Genomic DNA, 20842 nt, shown 5'->3' with positions numbered 1-20842 from the left:
AAGGTGAGTTCCATCAGCTGCCTGGTGATCCAGCTCAATGAGCGGCAGCGGCAGCAGGGTGATCACCACATGCTGGGCTGGGTTCAGCTCTGGAATATGTGTCAGTGTCGTCCTCCGCTCATCACCACCGTCTTCATCCAAGAACATTTGCACGTCCCGACACGCTTCGCACCTCGGCGAGCAGCAACACATATTGTTTTATGTGAAATGGCCAAAGAGGATCGTAAAAACAGGATCGCCTCCGGTGATCTGGTTCCCTTTGATCTCGCTGCTTCTAAATGAGGTGTTTCTTTTATTTCCCTTTGGTTTTGCCGTGCACAGAACCTCCAGTGTTTCTCGTGTGAATTCATGTCTGTGTCGGAGGATCGGTCTGTTCCTGCTGGAACCGGCGTCCTGCAGTGGCTGAGATCTGGGGTGAGGCGGGGAGCTGCAGACCCAGAGGTTCTGAGGAAGGGCCCGGTCTGTTTTCCAGTGCAGCCAGGCAGCAGAGCCCCTTTGTGGGACTGGAATGTGCCGTGCGTGCCTCTTGCTCTGCTGGTTGCCCCCCACACGGCCCACCCCGGGCACGTTAGCACGCAGCCACCGCAAATTGCTTGCAGATTTTTCACACCTAGTAATGCACTGGTGTGTAAACTCAGATAAGTGCAACCGACGCTGGGGCGCCGAGCCGTGGATCTTTACGCATCACTTGCGAGCCACAGCAACGGCGACTTCTCCCCTGTCTTTAAATTTTAATCTCATGTCTCCCCCCGCCCGCCCCCCCCCTCCTGCCAGTTTCTAATGATTAACAGGAACGATTCCAGTGTGTGATAACAACCTGGAGACATGCAGCAGCCACTGGAGCTTGTTCTGATTACTGTACAAAACCACAGAAAGCTCGTAGAAGACGAGGAGCATCTGGGAAACTGGTGGGTTGGTTTGGGATAAAACCAGTGGACACACCTGCTACCTGGACAAATGCTCATTTTATAACGTTCCCTCATTTGATAGACACGTATATGCAGGTTAAAATGACAATACAATATCCAAACCTGGATAAATCTGAATGCTTTGTACTCTTAAGTAAACGACTGAGCCCGTTTCCCTCTCCTCTCCGTCGCCCCTGACCCTGTCTCCTCCTCCACCTTCCTGTGCCCTGGCTCTCCGTCAGCGGCCCGAGCCGGGGTCAGGGGGAGCCGGTGTCAGCCTCCGTCCGGGGTCAGGGACGCTCAGTTGGGCAGGAGAGGACGGAGCCGAGCCCCAGCGGCACAGAGCTGCACTAATGAAGGGCCGGGCGGCTGGGAGGCCCTCGGGTTATGCAGGCAGTGGTTTAATTGGTCTAATGAGATGCGGCGTGGCCTCGGCGAGGTCGTCCACCGCAGGACGGAGCGGGACAAAGCGGTGGCAGGCGGAGCAGAGCGGCTCAGGCCTGTCTCTGAAGTTTAACAGTTACCGGTGATTTACAGACGAATCATGTAAATTCTCCATGTTCTTGTAATTCAAAAAAAAAAAAAAGATGAAATTATTGAGATGATCAATGTTTGAAGGAAAACAAAACACTCAAGCCAAAAAAATTCATCATAACAAAATTTTTTAAAAAGCGTTTCACCGTGCCAAAATTATGATTTTGTATTTTTTTGGGGCTTGGCGATGTGGACTATTACCTCCATCCTCTCCTGGAGAGTCAGTCAAGGTTGGCAGGAATAAAAAAACAAAAAGATAATTCTAATTTCTCTCTGATTATTTATTGCACACTTTATTTGTTTTTTATAAAGTTTTTATTTTATCTGTATATATGAATGTGGAGGGTTTTACTTTAGAGAAATAGAGCAGCTTTATGTATTTATATTTATCAACTTAACCTTTATCTACCACTTCAATGCAACATTAGAAAGTAGACTGAGACACTTTATATGAATATACACATATATATTTTGTATATGATATTTAATTGGCTGGTTTTCCTTTTGACCTATATAAAGAAATCCACATTACATGTTCAAAAAAACCTTGTTAAACCTGATTGGAAAAAAATCTCACAGGCAAAAATATGACAATATCGTTTTCCCCTAATATTAGTATTAATAACGAATAGATCACAATAGCATAATTCTTCGTGCACATTAATAAAAAAAACGATGTCAACAGTTTTAAACGGTGGATTATTTGTGTGTTAAAATGCAGTGCAGGGTCTTCACAGGCACTAATGAATCACACGGAGCTTTTCAGAGTAAGAGAGTCTTTCTCTGCAGCTGAAAGAGTTAATCTGAAGTTGGCAGCCGCGGCCTCACTCGGCGACGTGCGGAGAATAGAGAAATAAAAGACTTCAAAAATCATTTCTTTTGTCTCCGGTCACATTCAGCTCAGGCTTTTTTCGCGATGATGATATTTTATTTTATTTTTGCAGAATGAAAACTGGCGCGTTCGCAGTGGAAAATGCGGTTTGAATCATTGATATAGTTAAAAAAAATAAATACAGTTCTATTTCGCTTCAGTTTTTCTAAACAGCTCCTTTAATAATAAGAAGAATAAGAATAAAACACAGGCGGTGAATCTGGGTCATTTTGGGCCTCGTCAGGAAAACAGGCTTTTTCCTTCAAGTGCAGCATGAATATTAAAATTCATTTATATTAATTCGTCGGGTTTTAAAAACCGTTTTCAGCCTCGTGGTTTTATTTCCTCCTCTCCAGCTCTTTTATCATTTTATTCCTGGCTGCACAGATTCCCTCTTTTTAAAGATTCATATTTTTTAAATGAGCAGAAAGAAGGAGAAACGTGATGATGCGGTTTTGATATTTCTTCATAAACGAGGCCTGGATGATGGAGCCTCACAGAAACAACAAAATCATTTAAATTTAAATGTCCAGGTGTGAAATGTGACCCACAATGCACCGTGCGCTGTTTTATCCGGCGGGTCTTTTAATGTGAAGGAGAAGCCGAGGCTTTTGTTTTGTAGGTGAACAGGTGACGCGTTATCGATCGATAATCGATCATTCACGCGCAGTGACGCAGGAGGCCGCGCGCGCTCTGGCCTCCACTGGCTCCTCAGGTGAGAAGATGAACCTTCATCATGTGATGACGCTGCTGCTTCCGTGAAATAAACCCTGTGATTCATGATGCAACACTGCAGGCCCGACACGCACACGCTCACACGCACGACGAGCTGCACCGTGAGCTGCCCCCCCCTCCTGATTTGGCACTTTGAAGACCTCAGCTCTGTGACTCTATGTTTTATTTCTCATGCAAACAGCAGAACGAAGGAGAAATGACTTACAAAGCCCTTGTAGTCAAATTCCAGTGACGTCTGAATGGTGGCGTATTTGCATTTTGGCAGGGTCACCGGGAAAAGCTTTAAATCTGAGTGAAAGGCATCAGACTCGGGGATCACGTCCAAGTGCCAGTTATCTGCTGCTGCTGGGGTTTGTGCTGCAGGTGCTGCTGGAGACAGGGAGATGTGTCTGCGAAGAGTCGTGGACAAACATGAGCGGGATAAATATGTTCTTATCCATAATTATCAGGATAAATGTCACGTTATTGTTTCTTTCTGAGTTTAGAGACTCCTGAGTGAAGGTTGTGGTTCTGAACTCGTCTTCATGAGCAGAAACCTCAGTTCACTTGAACCATTCAGAAGCTTCATACAAATATATATATTGGACTTTTGAAATCTAATTGCTGTAATTATTCATATTGCTGCTGTTGGTTTGCTGGTGGTGATGAACACAGGAATATATATCTGTTTAGGGCCACGGCCAAAAAGTATATCTAAATATAAATGTTCCTAACGATTATATATAACGATAAATGTCACGTTATTATTTCCTCTCAGTTTAAAGACTCCCGAGTGAAGGTTGAGGTTCTAATCTCGTCTCTATGAGCAGAGAACGACCAATAATTTAAAAACATTTTACAAATCTGAGCTCAATCAATTACGTGTTACACGTCCTCACAAAGCATAAACATCATATCGATATATGAGGCATATAGATATAATTTTACTGCTCAGCCCTTCATCTGATTTCTCTCTCTCTCTCTCTCTCTCTCTCTCTCTCTCTCTCTCTCCACACACACACACTCCTCTGTGAGAATGTGTGTGTTCTCCTCGGCCTCCTTTGTTGCCTTATCTAACCATATATCAAACTTTGGCATCGTCCAATGACACGCTCGGCGCCGGGGACCGAACGCCGAGGTGCGTTGTCCTTCACCGTGTTAACAGATGATGGCTGAGAGTGGCTTTTTCATTAGGCTGATGCTCGGGGCTCGGCTGATGATGATGAGGCTGAAATGCATCGCTGTGAGGAGGCTGTGATGTTTATTAGTGAGGAAATGGTGGCGCTGAGTGTTTGAGTGCCTCTGCCCGTGTCTTTTGTTTGTGCATTTGCAGTCTGGCTTTGATTAAACAGTAATTCCAATGACCTTGGTCATTATTTTCAAATGTAGACTTCCCTCCCTGCGTCAGCCTCGCTCAGTTCTGAGCTTTTTCAGACGCCGCGACTGCACCTGTTGGGTCATTTTCCTAAAGCAAGGGGAGAAAACTCTGAATCTCAAACACTCATTTATTCCATTATTCTCCTAACGACTTATTCTCTTATTGCTTCCTTGACAAAATGCCTTTTTATAATTTCCCCTGAGCGCACGGAGACATCTTCAAACGGCCTCTTTTGTCTTTATTAGCAGTCGGAAACAAATAATTTTGAGTTTAGCTTCTTACGTGAGAAGGAAAACATCCATTGCTCTTGTTGGAGAAACTGGAACATGCGATTATTTGTGATCACTCGTTTGCCGACTACCAGTTTTCTCTCAGTCGACAAATCGATTAACCGAACCCTTCAGCTCTACGCTCGCTCCTCACACGTGCATATGTTGACGCCGTGTGAATCTAAGCGGCGTTCTGGTTTTTGTAGCGTTGGATTCCTCGTTGGCAGCAGCGTGGATGTTGTCAGAACAGCCACTGAGCGAAGGAATCACATGATTTTATGTGTACGGTGAACGTTGTTTGTTTGCAGTCACAAGCCCCCGTTGCCGCTCGGTGATTCAGCAGCAGTTTGTGCCTTCAGACCGAAGCTGTCTGCAGAGCAGGTGCAACCCTGGACGTCATAACGATGAGGCAACATGGCAGCCGTCGCCGCACAAACCACGCCAAATCCTCCCGGGGACTCGGGAGGACAGCGTGGAGCAAACATTTTGGGGTTGGGGATTTCACGGGAGACATTCACACTATTGAACACAGCTGAGGCGGATTCTGTTTCCTCTGCCGTCCCCCCACGTTTATAAATTCTGTAACCATTTCTTCATTTGTGCATCTAAACCATGTCGCCGGTCATTTCTGTGTGTGCCGTCGGAGCAGTGCGGCTGCCCGGGTTTGTTTCTCCCTCTTTGTTTGCTGTGGTAAACCCACGAGCAGCTGCCGGCGGTGGGGTCTGCAGGGATTCTGAAGCTGTGTGTCCTCTCTTTGCCATCCTCTGCCAAGGTGGCATTATGCAAGCAGAGAGAGGGGTAGAGCGAGGCAGAGCAGCGCAGAGGAGGGCGGGGGGGGGGGGTTGTCGTGGCGGGGTGGCGGGACGCACGAGGCGATGGCGGCCATAGTAAAGATGGAGGCAGTGCTGAGGGCTGCTGGGATTGGTGCAGGAGACGACTCGCTCCCCTGAACTTTGCCTCCGTGTCAGAGTGGAACTTGTCGATTTGGCAAATTGTGCAACGTCGGACAAGGCTGCGCGCTCTCTTACACTCCCACCTGCTCCCTCTCTCTCTCTCTCTCTCTCTCCCTCTCGTGCACGCTCTCTCTCTCCCTCTCATTGCCACGACGCCCCCCCCTCTCCTCCTCCTCCTCCTCTTTCTCTTTCCCTCCCTTTCAGCTCTTGAAGCTAACGCATTGGCTGGGCTACAGGCATCTTGTTGCCAAATAGGTGGGCCCTACTCGTGCTGGCAAAGGCTCAAGCAATGGTTAGGGAAAGAACGCGGAGAGGACGAGAGACGGCGAGCGAGAAACAGAAAGAGAAAGAGAGAGAGTTGGAGAGAAAAGGGGAAAAAAGAAGCAGCACTCGGCTTTGCCAGCGGTCGTATGCGCTCGTCCAACATTGATTCGGCTCTCTCTTTTTTTTTTCCCTATTCTGTGCTCTGCTCTCCCTGGCCCCCCCATCTGTGTGTGTGTGTGTGGAGTGTGTGTGTGTGTGTGTGTGCGTGTGCACGAGTCTCGCGCCGGGCCCAGGGATCAGAACAGACACCACCACCAATTACACTTTGCCAAGGACTTTTTTTTTTTTTTCTCGTAGGTTTTTTGGAAAGCACAAAGGACTGTTTATTTTAAGTCCCCGTTGTTTAAAGTTTTTTTCTCCCAGAATGCAATACTGTTAACGTTTCTATTTTTACCTGACAATTTTCTTACTACAACTTTTTATCCGGCCTTTTTCTTTTCTTGTTTTTGTTGTTTTTTTTTGTTGTTCTAATGAGCTTCTGCTCGACTTCCTGCAGCGAATCTTTAACTTCCTAAAATCTTTGTTGTGGTTTTGTTTTTAAATTTTCCTCCACTGTTTTTTCGTGAGCATCATAGTCGGCTAATTCTTTTTCGTACAACCCCGCAATTTTGAATATTTTTTTTTTCATCTGCTAATTCTCCACTCGCTGCCAAACCAGCGCTCGCTTTACATTTGGGAGCGCGGGAGGCAAAAAAAAAAAAAAAAAAAACTGGTGCTGAGATCTTTTTTTTTTTTTTTCGCTTTAAACGCTGTGCCAAATTTATGATGAGAGTGCAAAATGGTAACTACCAGGCCGTCTGTCTTCCTCTAGCAGTGTGGTTTTCTGTGGTGATTTCTGTCTGCTTTCAGTTTGTTGTGGAAATGTGAGTCTGGTTGGAGCTCCCCCTTTGCATGGTAGCACAGATAGGAAATGGTATGGCTGATCTTTTAGCAGCACATTTCAACAGTGGTCTTGTGGCGGCAAAGCTTGGCGGTGGTGAGCGACCGGTGTGTGGCAACCCTGGCACAGGAACGCTGTGGCGAGATCTGGGCTTTGTTGCCCAGAGATATGTAGTGAAGGTATTATGGTGCAGCAGAATAACTTCTCTTTTCACAGCAGGAAAAAACGGGAGCGCAACTTGGCTCAGCTTCTCTGGAGCTCTTTGAATTGATGTATTTTCTATTTGTGGTTAATTGCATCTTAAACTTAAGACAAATTTTCTTGTTTATTGATGCATGTTTATTTATATTTTAACCGAATGGTAAAAAAAACAACAAATTGTTCATTATTTTACTTTAGAACATTAATTCAAATAGCTTTTGAATTTATTGCATTTTAAATTAAATTGTAATTCTAATCATTTTAATGAAATTTAACAACTGTCACTACATTTTATTACATTTTCACTGTTTCCCTATTTTTTATTGAAGATTGCATAAATGTTTTAGCAGCTTTATGTTCATACATTTGCATGTTCTCTTTCAAATTAAAAGCCCTTTTCCAGCCTCCTAACAGCCTCTCTCCTCCTCTCACCAGGATGAATTTCATCCCTTCATCGAGGCCCTCCTCCCCCATGTCCGTGCCTTCTCGTACACCTGGTTCAACCTGCAGGCCCGCAAGCGCAAGTACTTCAAGAAGCACGAAAAGAGGATGACCAAGGACGAGGAACGCGCGGTGAAGGACGAGCTGCTGGGGGAGAAGCCAGAGATCAAGCAGAAGTGGGCCTCGCGCCTGCTGGCCAAGCTGCGCAAGGACATCCGGCCCGAGTTCCGCGAGGACTTTGTGCTCACCATCACGGGCAAGAAGCCTCCCTGCTGCGTGCTGTCCAACCCCGACCAGAAGGGTAAGATCCGCCGCATCGACTGCCTCCGCCAGGCCGACAAGGTGTGGCGGCTGGACCTGGTGATGGTCATCCTGTTCAAGGGCAGCCCCCTGGAGAGCACGGACGGGGAGCGGCTGGTCAAGTCGCCCCAGTGCTCCAACCACGGCCTGTGTGTCCAGCCGCACCACATTGGAGTGACGGTCAAGGAGCTGGACCTCTACCTGGCCTACTTCGTCCACTCACCAGGTATGTGGTGCAGTTACCTGTATGACACACACACACACACAGACACACAGACGCACACGCACACGCACACACACTTCCTTCAGTGTGATGTGTCACTCACACCTCGGCATGTGGGTCACAGATTAGACCCTGCCCTTCGCTAAGTGCCGAGCTGAGCCGATGCCAGGCTTTGTTAAACGCGCTCAGGACGGAGATAACGGCGCCGGTTTCACATTTTAAAGTCTGCGCTGTGTAATCTTGTAAAAATATTTTATCAGATCAGCGCTTCTATCTGGTTTAAAGAGATTCTGAGAATTTGACAGCCAGGATTAAAACCTCTGTTTACCCACAGATATGTTTGCACTGGTACATTTGTTCAAGTATTTGTGTGCAAATTTGTCTAAATCCAAATGTGCATGTTTTCCGGCGCCACGTGTAAACAAAAGCATCTGCAAACCTGTTTATCTGAGTGTGCATGCATGTGCATACGTGTGCACGTGTGAGGCAGTTTGTCATGAGGCTTTAATCCGTGTGTATGTTATTGTGAGATTGGTGTGTATCAGTAGCGGTGTGATGAGTGTCTGTCTTTGCTCTGTGTGTGTGTGTGTGTGTGTACGTGCAGTTGTGTGGAGAACGCAGTGACAGCTGGCCCAGTCCCAGATAGTTTAGGAGGCAGGAAGAGTCGTCCTGTCTGCAGCCTCAGCCTATAACGCATCTCTACACACACACACACACACACACACACACACACACACACACACACACACACACACACACACACACTCTCTCTCTCATCGACACAAGTGGACACACTCAGGAGCTCTTGCCTCAGACGCCCAAGCTGCCCCTTTATTGTTTGTCTGATTGTGCTGATCACACACACACACACACACACACACACACACACACACACACACACACACACACACACACACACACACACGACAGCGTGACTCTGCCTCTGTTCACCAGATGTTTTATTTTATTTTTGTACCTTTTATTTTTCCACACTCGCTCTCACACGTTTCCTACTCCACCAAAATCGAGATGGTGGAGTATTTGTGTGTGTGTGTGTGTGTGTGTGTGTGTGTGTGTGTGTGTGTGTGTGTGGTGTGTGTGTGTGTGTGTGTGTGTGTGTGTGTGTGTGTGTGTGTGTGTGTGTGTGTTCTGCTTGGTCCACACTGTGAAATATAATAGTTGTTAATATTCCTCATTAAAATTTTACAGTCACAGAAGCTCAATGGGGGGAAAAAACTGACATTCACTTAATTTTGTGTCATATTTAATTTCAACAATAATTCTTCTGTGTCACTAAATAGCTCAAAATAATATCGTAATTCTAATTTAATATGATAATGATATATTATCAACTATGTTTCTATTCATTTAGTTAAAAAAAGAAAAACACTTTAGAAATACATTGGATTTGGTTCTCGTCATTTGAAGGAATTAAAATTGTATATTAATCATATCGTAATGACTGGGGCATTACTGCAGTGGTCTTAGGAGAGCAGGGCTGTTATTCATTACCAATAATCCACTTTCACCATGGCTCCGTCTTCACACAAACAGCAAATCAGATTTCTGTGGTGCGCACATGTCGGCATTCTGTTTAAAAACGTCTGGAATAATAACGCTCGTATTTGCAGATGCTTGAAATTTGCTGTGTCCTATATGTGGTTCACGGGTGTAATTTAGTGTAATTTATTCCAAAACTCGAACCCAGATTTACGGAGGATACTTCAGAGGGAGCGCGACCGCAGTTTTTAACTGTGTTCATTTGCATTTTCATATATTTTTCTTTTCCCTCTCGGTTGTTGAGTTGATTTACAGTTACGCTCCAGTCGTGTGTTTTTCTGTGATGCAGGTATGTGCAGGTGGAGTCTCACACACTCACACACACACACACACACACACACACACACACACACACACACACACACACACACACACACACACACACACACACACACACACACACACACACACACACACACACACGTATCGTCACAGACCCTTCTCCTGCCCTGTGCTATTATCCCGGGCTTCTCTTACCACAGACTGGCGAACATCTACAGGCCCCTAATTCCTCTCCTTGGCAGGGAGGTGCAGCGTTCCTGTGAGACGGAGCACCCCATGCCAGGCTCCTTTCAGCCCAGTGTGTAACTCTGCTTGAGTTTGCGGGGCCTCCGTGAGCGCCCCTTCCTGTTCCACAATATGCCGTGGCGAACCGCGGCTCAGATTAGCTCCCAGCGCAGCCTGGTGCCCCTCGGAGAGAAGCCCTTTTTGTTTTTATTCCGTGCCAGAATCCAGCAGCCACTCATCCCCCTGCGCACACTGACCCAGTCTTTATCTCTGTGCTGTTGTGCGTCACGTTTTTCTTTTTGTACGTACACGAGCTTCCTCATGTCGATATTGTTGCTATTTTTTCAATTAACTATAAGCTTCTTTATTTTTTAATTGCTCAACTGGAAATTTAGCATTGTTCTTTTCTTTCCTTCTGTCTGAACAAGACACATTTGGGTGCACGTCCTCTGGCGTGGCCGGGATCCACCTCGCGCTGGCACCTGGAGAAGGAGGTGAAACTATAGGAAGTAACTGAAATGCAGAAACCGTCCACCTTGCTTTCAGGGGCTCGCATTGCCGTGTTTTCCGGGAGGCGGGCCGAGGTTAACCAGAGTTTACAGAGGACGGGCAGACAGTGGCTCCATTCTAACCTTTCGGGTGGCAGCATTACAGTTTTATTCTTAGCTCGCCATTCCAGGGTGTCTGTGTCTTGCGGAAGCTATCAGTTGCCAGGGCCTGATGGTTGGACCGCCGCCGCCGCCGCCTCACCCGCCCGTCCCCGCCGCGGCGGCGTTTCACTTCTCTTGTGCCCATTGATGCCACCGTCACTGGCTGAGAGGAGAGGAGAGGGGGGGGGTTCTGCTTTCAAGCGGTGTGATTGACAGAACAGGAGATACACACACACACACACACACACACACACAGCTCCCCCCCCCCCCCTCCTCTGTTTCTGCTTCCCTACAGTATGTGTCTCTGCTTTTGTCCAATTATAGACTTCGGCCCTTGGAGGCGGGGCAGTGAGAGCTGGGACAGATCAAAGCAGCTGAACTCAGATCTGCACTTCTGCTCCACAGCTGCACGGCAACGTCCCGACACGTCGAGCTCTGGTCCGATCATTATCTTGTGACTACCTGGCTGCACGCACACACACACGCACACACACACGTACATTCATGATCATAACGGTTCTGGTCTGTGGAGGACGCTAGGGACACGACCACGTCTTTGATCACTTGTCTGTCCAAACCCCAGACTCGCCCTCTGGACGCTCCGGGGCCGTCCCCCGCCCAGAGACCCCGGCTCGGGTCGGGTCTTTCCAGCGACATGCTCCATATTCATCAGGCTGACGGAGCCGCACAGTTCCAGCATTAGTCATGTTTGGAGCCCGCGCTGCCTCATACGGCTTTCATTACTTGTGCTGTTATGATAAAAAGATGTTTCTGAGAGTGCAGCCTCCATATCTGCTCTCTGTGCTGGAGACAGACGGACCAGAGAGGTGCTGGGCCAGGCCTGGAAGCCAAGTGTGTGTCTGTGTGTGTGTCTGTGTGTGTGTCTGTGTGTGTTTCACCATATCTCTGTGCCGCTCTGCTGTGGCTGTGAAGCTAAGATATTCATTTACTCGTCAATGTGTCTGTGTGCACAGTCCTGACGTTACAAATGGCCCAGAGAGTCTCTTTTAATAGAGGACGAACAAAGAGAGGGAGCGACAGGGAGACAGACGGCCAGACTGAGAGACTGAGAGACTTAACGCCTTCACGTCACGCTAATCCATCAAACACATCTTATCTGCTCGGCCCAATATCCTGTGCTTCAAAAGGGAGGTAGCCTTATCAGATGCAGTTACATAATGAAGGAGGGACGGAGTGGGATCTGTAATTTTCCACACCCGAGATACGTGTGTGTGTGTGTGTGATGGTTTGTGGAGGTGAGACAACGTTTCTCTGCAGAATGTGAGCAGTAGAAATACTTCATCACGGTCACGTCAGGTTGTCGTTTCCACGAGAAGAATCATAATAATCCAAAAAGAAAAAACTGTGTGTGTGTGTGTGGAGCAGAGGTTTCTGGGCGGAGAGCAGAGTTCTGGCTCCGGTCCGCGATCCAGGAACCGACAGAGAAATGTAGAATGTCGGCGCCGAGGGAGCCGACATTCATCTGGTGTGAAAAACACTGCTGCTCCGACACTTTCTTATGCTTTGTTGTCATTTGGAATCATGTGCCCAATAAAGTTTGAGCTTGGGCGACAGCGTCAGTGACACTGCGGTGTTTTAATACGCAGCGAGGCTCCGGGGCCTCCAACTGCTCCGGCTTGGCCCCTGTTCACAGCCCCCCCCCCCCAGTTTTTCCAGTTGCTTTTTGCAGCGTGTGTGTGTGTGTGTGAGTGTGTGTGCGAGTGTGTGAGTGTGTGAGTGTGAGTCGTAGAAGGAGGGAAAGAGAAGCGTGGTGTGTGCGGAGTGTAGGGAATCGCTGGTAAACAGACGATCAGACTGGGAATCTGACGCAAACTGTCACACCGACACTCGCTCCGATCTCCCGACCTCCGCCCGCCGACCCTCGCAACTCCCCCGCTCTATAGGTTCGACCGCTGAGAGGCTCTGTGGGTTTGGTACCGGGCCAACCTGCTTTGTATTCACTGTAATTATCCAGTTTAGTGAATAATGCTGCAAGAGACACACAAAAGACAAAGTATAATTCTAAATTAAGTCTAATTTTGAAATAAAGGTCAGGTCTTAGCTTTGCAAATAGAAAAATTCCTTGTACCAGAAAGTGCCTTTTGTGGGAACATGGATTAGCTTTATTTCCTAATTTCACTGTACAGTGATTTTTAATTATTTGTGTAATTAAGGTAAATAAATAAATGTTCTGGTGTCTTCTAGAAATTCAGCCTCATTCTCTTTGCTCCTTTATTCGGCTGCATGTTGCTCATATTCCATCACGACAGAAATCTATTTTATCTTTTGTTTTTATTTGACTGTCTTACTGTCTTGTTTTTGGTTTTCATGAGAACAACAGCAGAACACAGAACTCCCCCAGGTTCTTTGTGTATTATTTTTGCTCTCCGGCACCGTCTCGCCTCCGTGTGAGAATCTGCGTGACCAGTCCTCTCTTTCTCTGTACGGGCGCCAGGCCTGAAATCTGTCCGTCCCCTAGAAACATACGTATCCCTGCACAGGAAGGGCGGCTCGGCTTCTTAGCGCCTGAGCCGAGGGGCAGAGAGCGGGAGGAGAGGAGAGGTGAGGAGAGGGAGAGGGAGAGGAGAGGACTTTCTTTTCTGGGCCGGTTCCCAGCAGCCAGATTCTGATCAGTCCGCCTTGTTCCCTCGGTCCAGTGGAGCAGAGCGCGGGGAGACTGCCCTGTAATTGGGACGGCTCTTTCCATTCGGGGGGAAAAAAAACAGAAAAGGGAACCGGAACACCGCGACGCCGCCGAGGACAGATCCCCCTTCTCTGTGTGCATTCTCACTCAAAAATGAGCAATTATAACAGCAACAAAAATCCTCTCACACAAAACAACCTAAATAAAATCCTTCAGCTAAAACGCTAATAATGAAGGAAAACGAATAAAAACCTGCCTTTTTAATTTTTCTCCCCCTTGCATTATTTAATATTCTCTCGTCGAATGCAAGTGAATGTCAGTCGCGGCTGTTCGGGTGATACTGAGCACTGATATGAAGTAAAAAAAGAAAAGCGTAGAATAAAGATGATGCAAAATGCCATGCTGAAAACAAAGGGAGAGGGAGGGCAGATATTCAGGCTAGTGGGGCTGGTTGGCAGCGTTTGGCACCCAGAGCTGCGGCTCTGTTTAGAAGGTGCCAGCTTTTCAAACCGACACACACACTCCCTGCCAACTTCTCTCCTTCTGATCCTTTTCTCTCTCCCTCGCTCTCATTTGAACATTTATTCCCCCATATCCTTGTTTTCGCTTAACACTTCTTCCCCTCCGCTCGCTCCCGGACGCCCCCTGCCACCTCGGCCGCGGACGCTCTCTCACAGCGGGTCGCCGGGAAACGCGAGCTTCCACACATTTAAACTTTGGTCTTATTTAGCCCGAGATTTTTGGCGCGTTGAATGAAGTGACTATCGTGTTTCCAGACGTGTGTGTGTGTGTGTGTGTGTGTGTTTTCTCCCTCCAAAATGTTTTCCACCTGCTTTAAGCCGAGCGAATACTGTTACTCGCCGTGATGGAGCCGCTACGGATTCAGGTCCAAAACAAAATGGAGGATAAAGCGCGGCTCCTCTCCAATCAGAGCACAGAGCGATTCCACATGTGGAGGAAAAATATAATAATTCTGAACGGTTCCTGCCCTTTTAATGTGCTTTCGCAGTTCGTCGTCGCTGCAGCTCTTTGGCTCAATGTCCTCGGTCGTAGGCAGAGCAGGTAGCGTTGGTCTTGGATTAAAGACTCGTGGGTATTTAGAGGAACATGTCTTCATTCAGGAGCCGAGACCCAGGGGCCCCGCGGAGACCGTGGGGCTGTGAGTGATGGGCATTAAACGCCGGGAGTGGGGGTGGATGGAATTACTCAATAATGATCAGAAAATTAGAGCCATTATTGAGGGAGAGTAAACAGGCCTCTCTAAGTGTGAAAGGCCCCATTCACCCCGGACCAGGAGCAGGACTCCTTTCTTCCTTTCATGGATCCACCCACGGCCTTGAGAGCCCCGCTTTTGTTCCCTGAAATAACAGAGTGAATATATGAGGTCGCAGGGGTGGGGGTCCTGTCGCCACCGCTGAGCGCAGTATGGAAGAAAGCTCCTGGCTGTAAGGTTCACCCCCTATTTATCTGTCCTTTTGTTTCTGCTTCACTTCTGATTTATTTCTGTGGCACATTTGGGGGTTGGTTTTTTTTTTGGGCTCCTCAAACTTGCAGTTTCGGATCAGAATTAAAATGAACTCGTCTGTCCTGATGTGTTCAGAGAAGTCGTGATTTTAAAGAGCACCTGCACGTCTCTTCTCCGTCATCATCAGGCGGCGCTGCGTCCTGTTCCCCCCCCCCCCCCTGCGTCCTGACAGCCGACAGCCAGGGGACGGCTGTTAACTAGGCGCTAATGCGACTACTTCCTTGTTTGTCAGCGCAAACGTCCTTATTAATGGGAAACGGGTAAATAAATAAACTTGCCGTGTAGCTTACGCGGGGGACAAAGAACTGAAGAGTGGGATTTACACTTTGAACGTGGGAGAGAAGAAAGGAGGCTGCGTTCACAGATTACAAACATTTCCCAGTGTTTGTAGTGAGTTAACGATGCAGCTACGTCTCTTTTTTTTTGTGAAAACACACCTTCTCACATTGGTATTTAACAGTTTCCTCATTCAGGCCGTCCTGCTCCTGCTTCCTCTCTGTCCAGCTCCGAACAACATGACAGAAATCACCTGACACCTTCGCTCGCTCCCTCCGTCTGTTCAGCCCTCACATGGACGGCCAGCTCCATTTCACAGGCTTCATTTTGGACGGTAACGTTCTCATTATACCCGTCGACTGTCGGCACTCGACTCTCTCGTCTATAATCTCAGACTCATCTGAATTCTTATTGGCAGCTTGGATGCATACATTTCGCAGAAGACGGTGAAAACAACAGTTTTTTCTCTCTCTCTCCCTGGTGAGCGATGGAAATATGAGGGAGATTAGGGCGAAGGGAATGAAATCACATTGTTTGGATCCACTCATTAGAAACACATGTCCAGTGTGAGGTTTTAGTTTTATACGTTTTCTGTGTTTATGGCCTGAAAAGAACTCACTAAGCCGCCGTGCTCCGGTGGAGAAACGGTTACTGACTGTATCGGAGTACAACTGTCCAGAGCGGCCGGTGAATAGAGTTGCCATGGCCGCGCTGCCTTCCTTCTCTTTTTGTTTCCTCTCAGCGTACCTTTCCTGGGTGACGTCCAAGGAGTGTCAGCGCCTGGCCTGGTTGGCACGGTGAGTGGCCGTGCAGAGCCGGGGCCGTTTCCGTGGCACTCCAACCCACAGTGTGGGCAACCGGAGCGCGGGGCTCTGCCAGAGGAATCCACTCAGATCACTTTCACTGTATAGAGGGCATCCCCGCGCTCAGATGGATGAGCAGCCACCTATACGGAGCGGGGGAGCGGCACAGTGCACGGACAGAATCACATCGTGTGCACGAGGACGTCAGAGTTACATTCAAAAGAAAAGAAAGCGTTTCTTGGCATTTCAGATTTTCTCTTTCTGGATGTACTGTATAAATCACTGGACGTGGACCAAGTGAGACGTATAAAAATGTCAAACTGTAATGTTAGAGCCAGGTCTCCCCCCCCCCCACCCCGTAATGTTATTCATGCATTTTGTTCAGCTTAGTTCAGTCCGGGGGGGGTTACACACGAGTTTGTGCCTCCGAGAAGCTCTAAGTGCCCTCTGAGGTGGCAGCTCAAATATAATTAGCTTGTGATATGAAAGCGTCGTCTGCAGGGAGACTGAGCTACTTTAACCCTCGTGTTGTGTTTGGCTTTAACTTCTCATTATGTGGAGTCCCACACGGTTCTGGTTGGACTTTTATTACAGTAAAATCTGTTTTTTTTTTAATGATTTGTTTGTAGTTTTCTGCCGTTTTACCCAGTTTGTTGTGGCAAATTGACGAAGGTGACAAAATACAGACGCAGCCGTTCGGTGTTGTTACTGCAACAAGCTGTGTTTCACCTTTGTCTACGATCCATCATCCTACATAGTGATTATGTTTGAGCTCAGTCAGACGCTAATTTGTGCTGCATGTAAACTACGTGCAACCCCATAACCATGAAAGTGTGTAGAGACCATGTTTTACTGCTGTGGTCTCAAACACAAGTGAAGTGTGATTCTCCTGCTGCAGAAAACATGTCACCAGGTCAGAACCACTTCATAGAGATTCTTAAAACCAGCATCGAACCAATGAACCCATTAAGACCAGAGGTGCTGATTAAAACTCAGTGTTGTTTAAAGACAACCTGAGTTTTCTGAAGAGCTGAACGTTAATTTCTCAGCCTCTGAAGCAGATGAGACATGAATTAAAAACGTTTACATTTCACTGTATAAAAATAAGAAACAAAGCTGGCAAACTCGGCGAGCTCCTCCCTCTTCTTCATCCCCTTTACGTCTCTTTCTGACTGAGTCTTCCTCAGCAGGATCTTTGTCTATGTTTGAATCTTCTTTTGTTTGAATCAGTTGTTGTTTTCGTCAGTGAAACTCTGATTTCAATATCGCTCCCGTCACGCCGCTCGTCAGCCGTTAGTCTGAAACGCTGCTTTAAGTCGTGGACACAAATATGTTGCATCCGGTCTTAATGGGTTAAAGGAGAGTAAAGTTTTATTATCTGCTGCCGCTCCACCTCTGCATCCACCTGTGGCTTCCGATGGTTTCACGTCCGTGTGCACTCTTAAAGCTTCAGCGAGTGATGAGGTCATAGGGGGGGGTTAGCGTTGGCGTTGCGTGCGAGCTGATTATTCGTTAACATGAGCCTGCGTCTCCTCCCTTTTTCATTTTCCAGCCGCGATCTGCTTCACCTCTTAAAAGATAATGCCTCCATCCCTGGGGCCCTTTGTAACTCCACAAGAGCAAAGAGTGTGTCGCACGCACTCGATGAGCGAGAGCGTGTCCGTGCATATGCTCACGTGCCAGAGAAGCAGGCCGAGCGACAACAAACGCCGTCTGCAGCGGAGCATACGAGTGTCCTCTCCGACACCTGAACCCCCACTTCACACCTGATGCCTGTGGGCCTTGTATGTAAACATGGAGAGGAAGCACCACATTTGGTATCGAGATGTGCACGGAGATGTGCACGCACTCGCACAGTCAGACCCAGCTGTCCCACGGCAGACACGGGACCTGGGGGTGACGGAGAGGAGGTAAACCAGGCCCCAGGTGGGTCCCCCTCACTGGTGCCGGACTGGGTGCCGTCTGTCGCCGCAAACAGTTACAACATTATCTTGAAATTTCATCAACTTCCTGCTCCTGCTCGTAAATTATCTGCAAATCAGCCGCTTGTGGATGATGAATATTACAATTACACGTATTCTGTGTTTTCCCCTCCCTCTGGTTTTCCTCCGAGCGGCAACGGAGCCAATCCACTGCGTTGCTCGCCCCTTTGTGCGGTGACGTTTGATTGGTGTGTTATTAGACGCAGACCACCCGGCCTCTGAGCTCTAATTGAGTTTCCATTCTTCTGCTGCTGCGCTTTAGTGCGGGGCTTTCCTCCAGCAGGCCAAACATTCAGGGGAAGGAGACTCAACGTAAAGACGGGTTCTGCTCCAGTGGCACGGTGATATAGAGAAGGTAATTCAAGCCTCTGTGTTTATTTTAGGAGCTGATGATCTAGAGATGGCCGTTAAAAGTAGAGGGCAAACAATTTAAGAGCAGTAAATCTGAAGTGAGCAGAGGAGTGGGTGTGGGAGGACAGGGGGAGAAGGAGGGAGGACAGGGGCTCTCGCTGCCACTCGCTCTGTGTGTCCCACTCCAAGCAGAGTAAAAAAAAAATACTTGAGATGACAATGAATTAGAGCAATCTGGCCTTCATTCTGCGGTGAGATTGTTATCTGCGGTTTTGGCCCTGATCCGCTCTGATCCTCCTGCTTTCTTTCTCCTCTGCCGGTTCTTTTATTGTCGTTTCTGCTCTTTTCATCTCGGTTTACTTTCCCTTCTGGCCTGGCTGTAAAAGTGACCTTAAAACGAAGCCATTCACACCGAGAGGCATCGGTAAGAGTCCCATTATCTGCACTTCCTCCGTGCAGGGTGGTTTTCCTCCACCAGGGCCCGATCACACAGACTAATGTGTCTGCTCCGAGGCCAAGTTCTCTGCTTTTGAAACATGCTCGGAATTTTTTTCCTCCCGTCCGATGGACTGAAAGATTCTGTCCGTGGGCATCGATTCAAACTACACAATCCTGGCAGCTGCATAAGGAAATCTTTATGATAAGAGCCGCGACTATCCCAGTAAACTAAAGATGTCCCACACTGAGGGCTGCTGTTTCACAGTCTCCCAGAACACTCCAGTGCCAATGTGCATAAAATCTTCTAAGAATATTTGGAGTGTTTACCCGGTACGACCAGTGTCACATTCAATATGTCAGACACAGAACAGCCCTCGGGTCAGTTAGAAGTTATTCATGGTTAAAGCCACTCCAGCGCCGGCACATCACTGATTCCCACACAGCGGCGCTTGTGCCTCGGGTTCGACTTAACTTCACTTTACGTAATTAATACAAAACGTTAATTAATACACAATTTGAAGTAGTAAATATATCCACATGTCATTGATCAAGCAGAGAAATGAAAATAGCTTTAAGTTATGGACATGCAGCTCCAATGAAGGTAAAGACTAATATCTGATGAAAATAATGGATAAATAGAATCATACTAATTAATAAAAGGTTGGTAGAGTCTTTAGTTAGCTTCCAGGCTAATGGGTCAATTGGTAAAATGGTTTTAAAAGTAATACAAATATATAGTTGAGTATATCTATGTAGTGGACATCTTCAGGTTCATCTTTATCTTTAGTAAAGTTGGCTAGAAATGATCTCTTATTGGTCAAATGGACAACAATAATGGATAAACAGTTTAAATATAGTTAAAAGCAAAAGTTAACGATTTGAAAAAATGTAATTATAGATGTTCAAATAGCTAAAAGTAAAAGATAAAGCCAATAGTTGGCTGAAAGTAGGCTAATGGATAAAATGGCTGATTTAGCTCAAACTAATCAACAAGTTGTTAAATTCAGTATCATAAAGTCCTTAAATAAATATCTGAAGCTGTTGGGAAAGTTAAAGGAAAGATTAATAGTTCGTTAACAGCTCGATGAAATGAGTTAATGCTAAAACAAGATGGAGCGACTGATGAAGCAGCTGAAAGTAATGGCTGGGTGATGAATAGCGGAGGGGCTAAATGGTTAAACGCTGGTGTTGATGGAGGATCTCAGCTCATCGGCCTGTGGGGTAATTCTAACAATAGTTTGGAAACAAACAGGGAACATCATTATCTCTTTGCCAAATGTGCGCTGGAACTGTTGATTGATGTCAATCGAGGCTGTCGTTTTGGCAACGGAACGTCTTGTTTTTCGGTCTCACATTCTTTGCCGATGCCGCCGTCCCAGTGAGAACAAATCTGATACGTTACCCAAAACCCAACCTCGAAAAAAAAAAAAATTGTGGTTCCCTTCTTTCTCTCTCGAACCCTCGTCTCCTTTTCGCTGGGCTTCAGTTGTGTGATGAAGTAATCCCGACATATTTTATGTCCTAATGCAAAACAAACAGAGCCAAATTACACACATTCTTCCCCCCGTACTGATTCGTGGAAGTTGTTAAGCAAATAAAGCTCCTTTTCTCTTTCTCCTTTTCCATCCCGCTCTCTGTGGATCTGTCCCGGCCAGAACTCTTCACCGAAACGGCCTCGAGCACAGACTCTCTTTTGTGGTTCCTTTTTTTTTTTCTACAAGGTGTTTGTGAAAAAGAACAGGACTTTCTGTCTTTGGGCCGCGGTTCCTCCGCTGTGCCACTGCGCCACAGCTACCTGTCTGGGTTTCTCTGTCCAGGTCGGGTCTGGTACACCCACACACTTTCTCAGATTTGATCCTGGAAATGCTCTGGTTTTACTCTTTATCGACTGGTTTCTGTCTTCGTGCAGCTGAACCACTTTCCGGCTGTGGAGGAATCTCCGTTTCCTGGCTTGTGTCCGTGGGTTCAACCAGCACGTTAGCCTGTAACGATTCTATTCTGGCTTCATTTCTGAGTAGTGGTAGGAAGCAGAGACGCGTCGTCCATCTTTAGTTACACTGTTTTGGAAATGGACATAACCTGCGACACGAGGAAAACCTCAGTCTCAGAG

General features: G+C 47.2%; 1 protein-coding gene across 18 annotated transcripts in view; it reads left to right on the top strand.

The window, feature by feature from the left end:
• nfixb (nuclear factor I/Xb) overlaps nt 1-20842 on the top strand; it is a 115222-nt gene that overhangs the window by 30167 nt on the left and 64213 nt on the right. For 7 of the 18 annotated variants that reach the window (XM_035180039.2, XM_035180032.2, XM_035180029.2 and 4 more), the window contains one exon: nt 7468-7999. In XM_035180039.2, coding sequence (XP_035035930.1) covers nt 7468-7999 — 532 coding nt within the window. The other 11 variants (XM_035180035.2, XM_035180028.2, XM_035180042.2 and 8 more) reach the window with 8 other exon arrangements.

Source organism: Hippoglossus stenolepis, chromosome 16, assembly GCF_022539355.2.
Source record: "Hippoglossus stenolepis isolate QCI-W04-F060 chromosome 16, HSTE1.2, whole genome shotgun sequence".
In the NCBI taxonomy this organism is placed as follows: Eukaryota; Metazoa; Chordata; class Actinopteri; order Pleuronectiformes; family Pleuronectidae; genus Hippoglossus; species Hippoglossus stenolepis.
The sequence above is the reverse complement of the archived record's forward strand: the minus strand, read 5'-3'. Positions and strand labels throughout refer to the sequence as shown.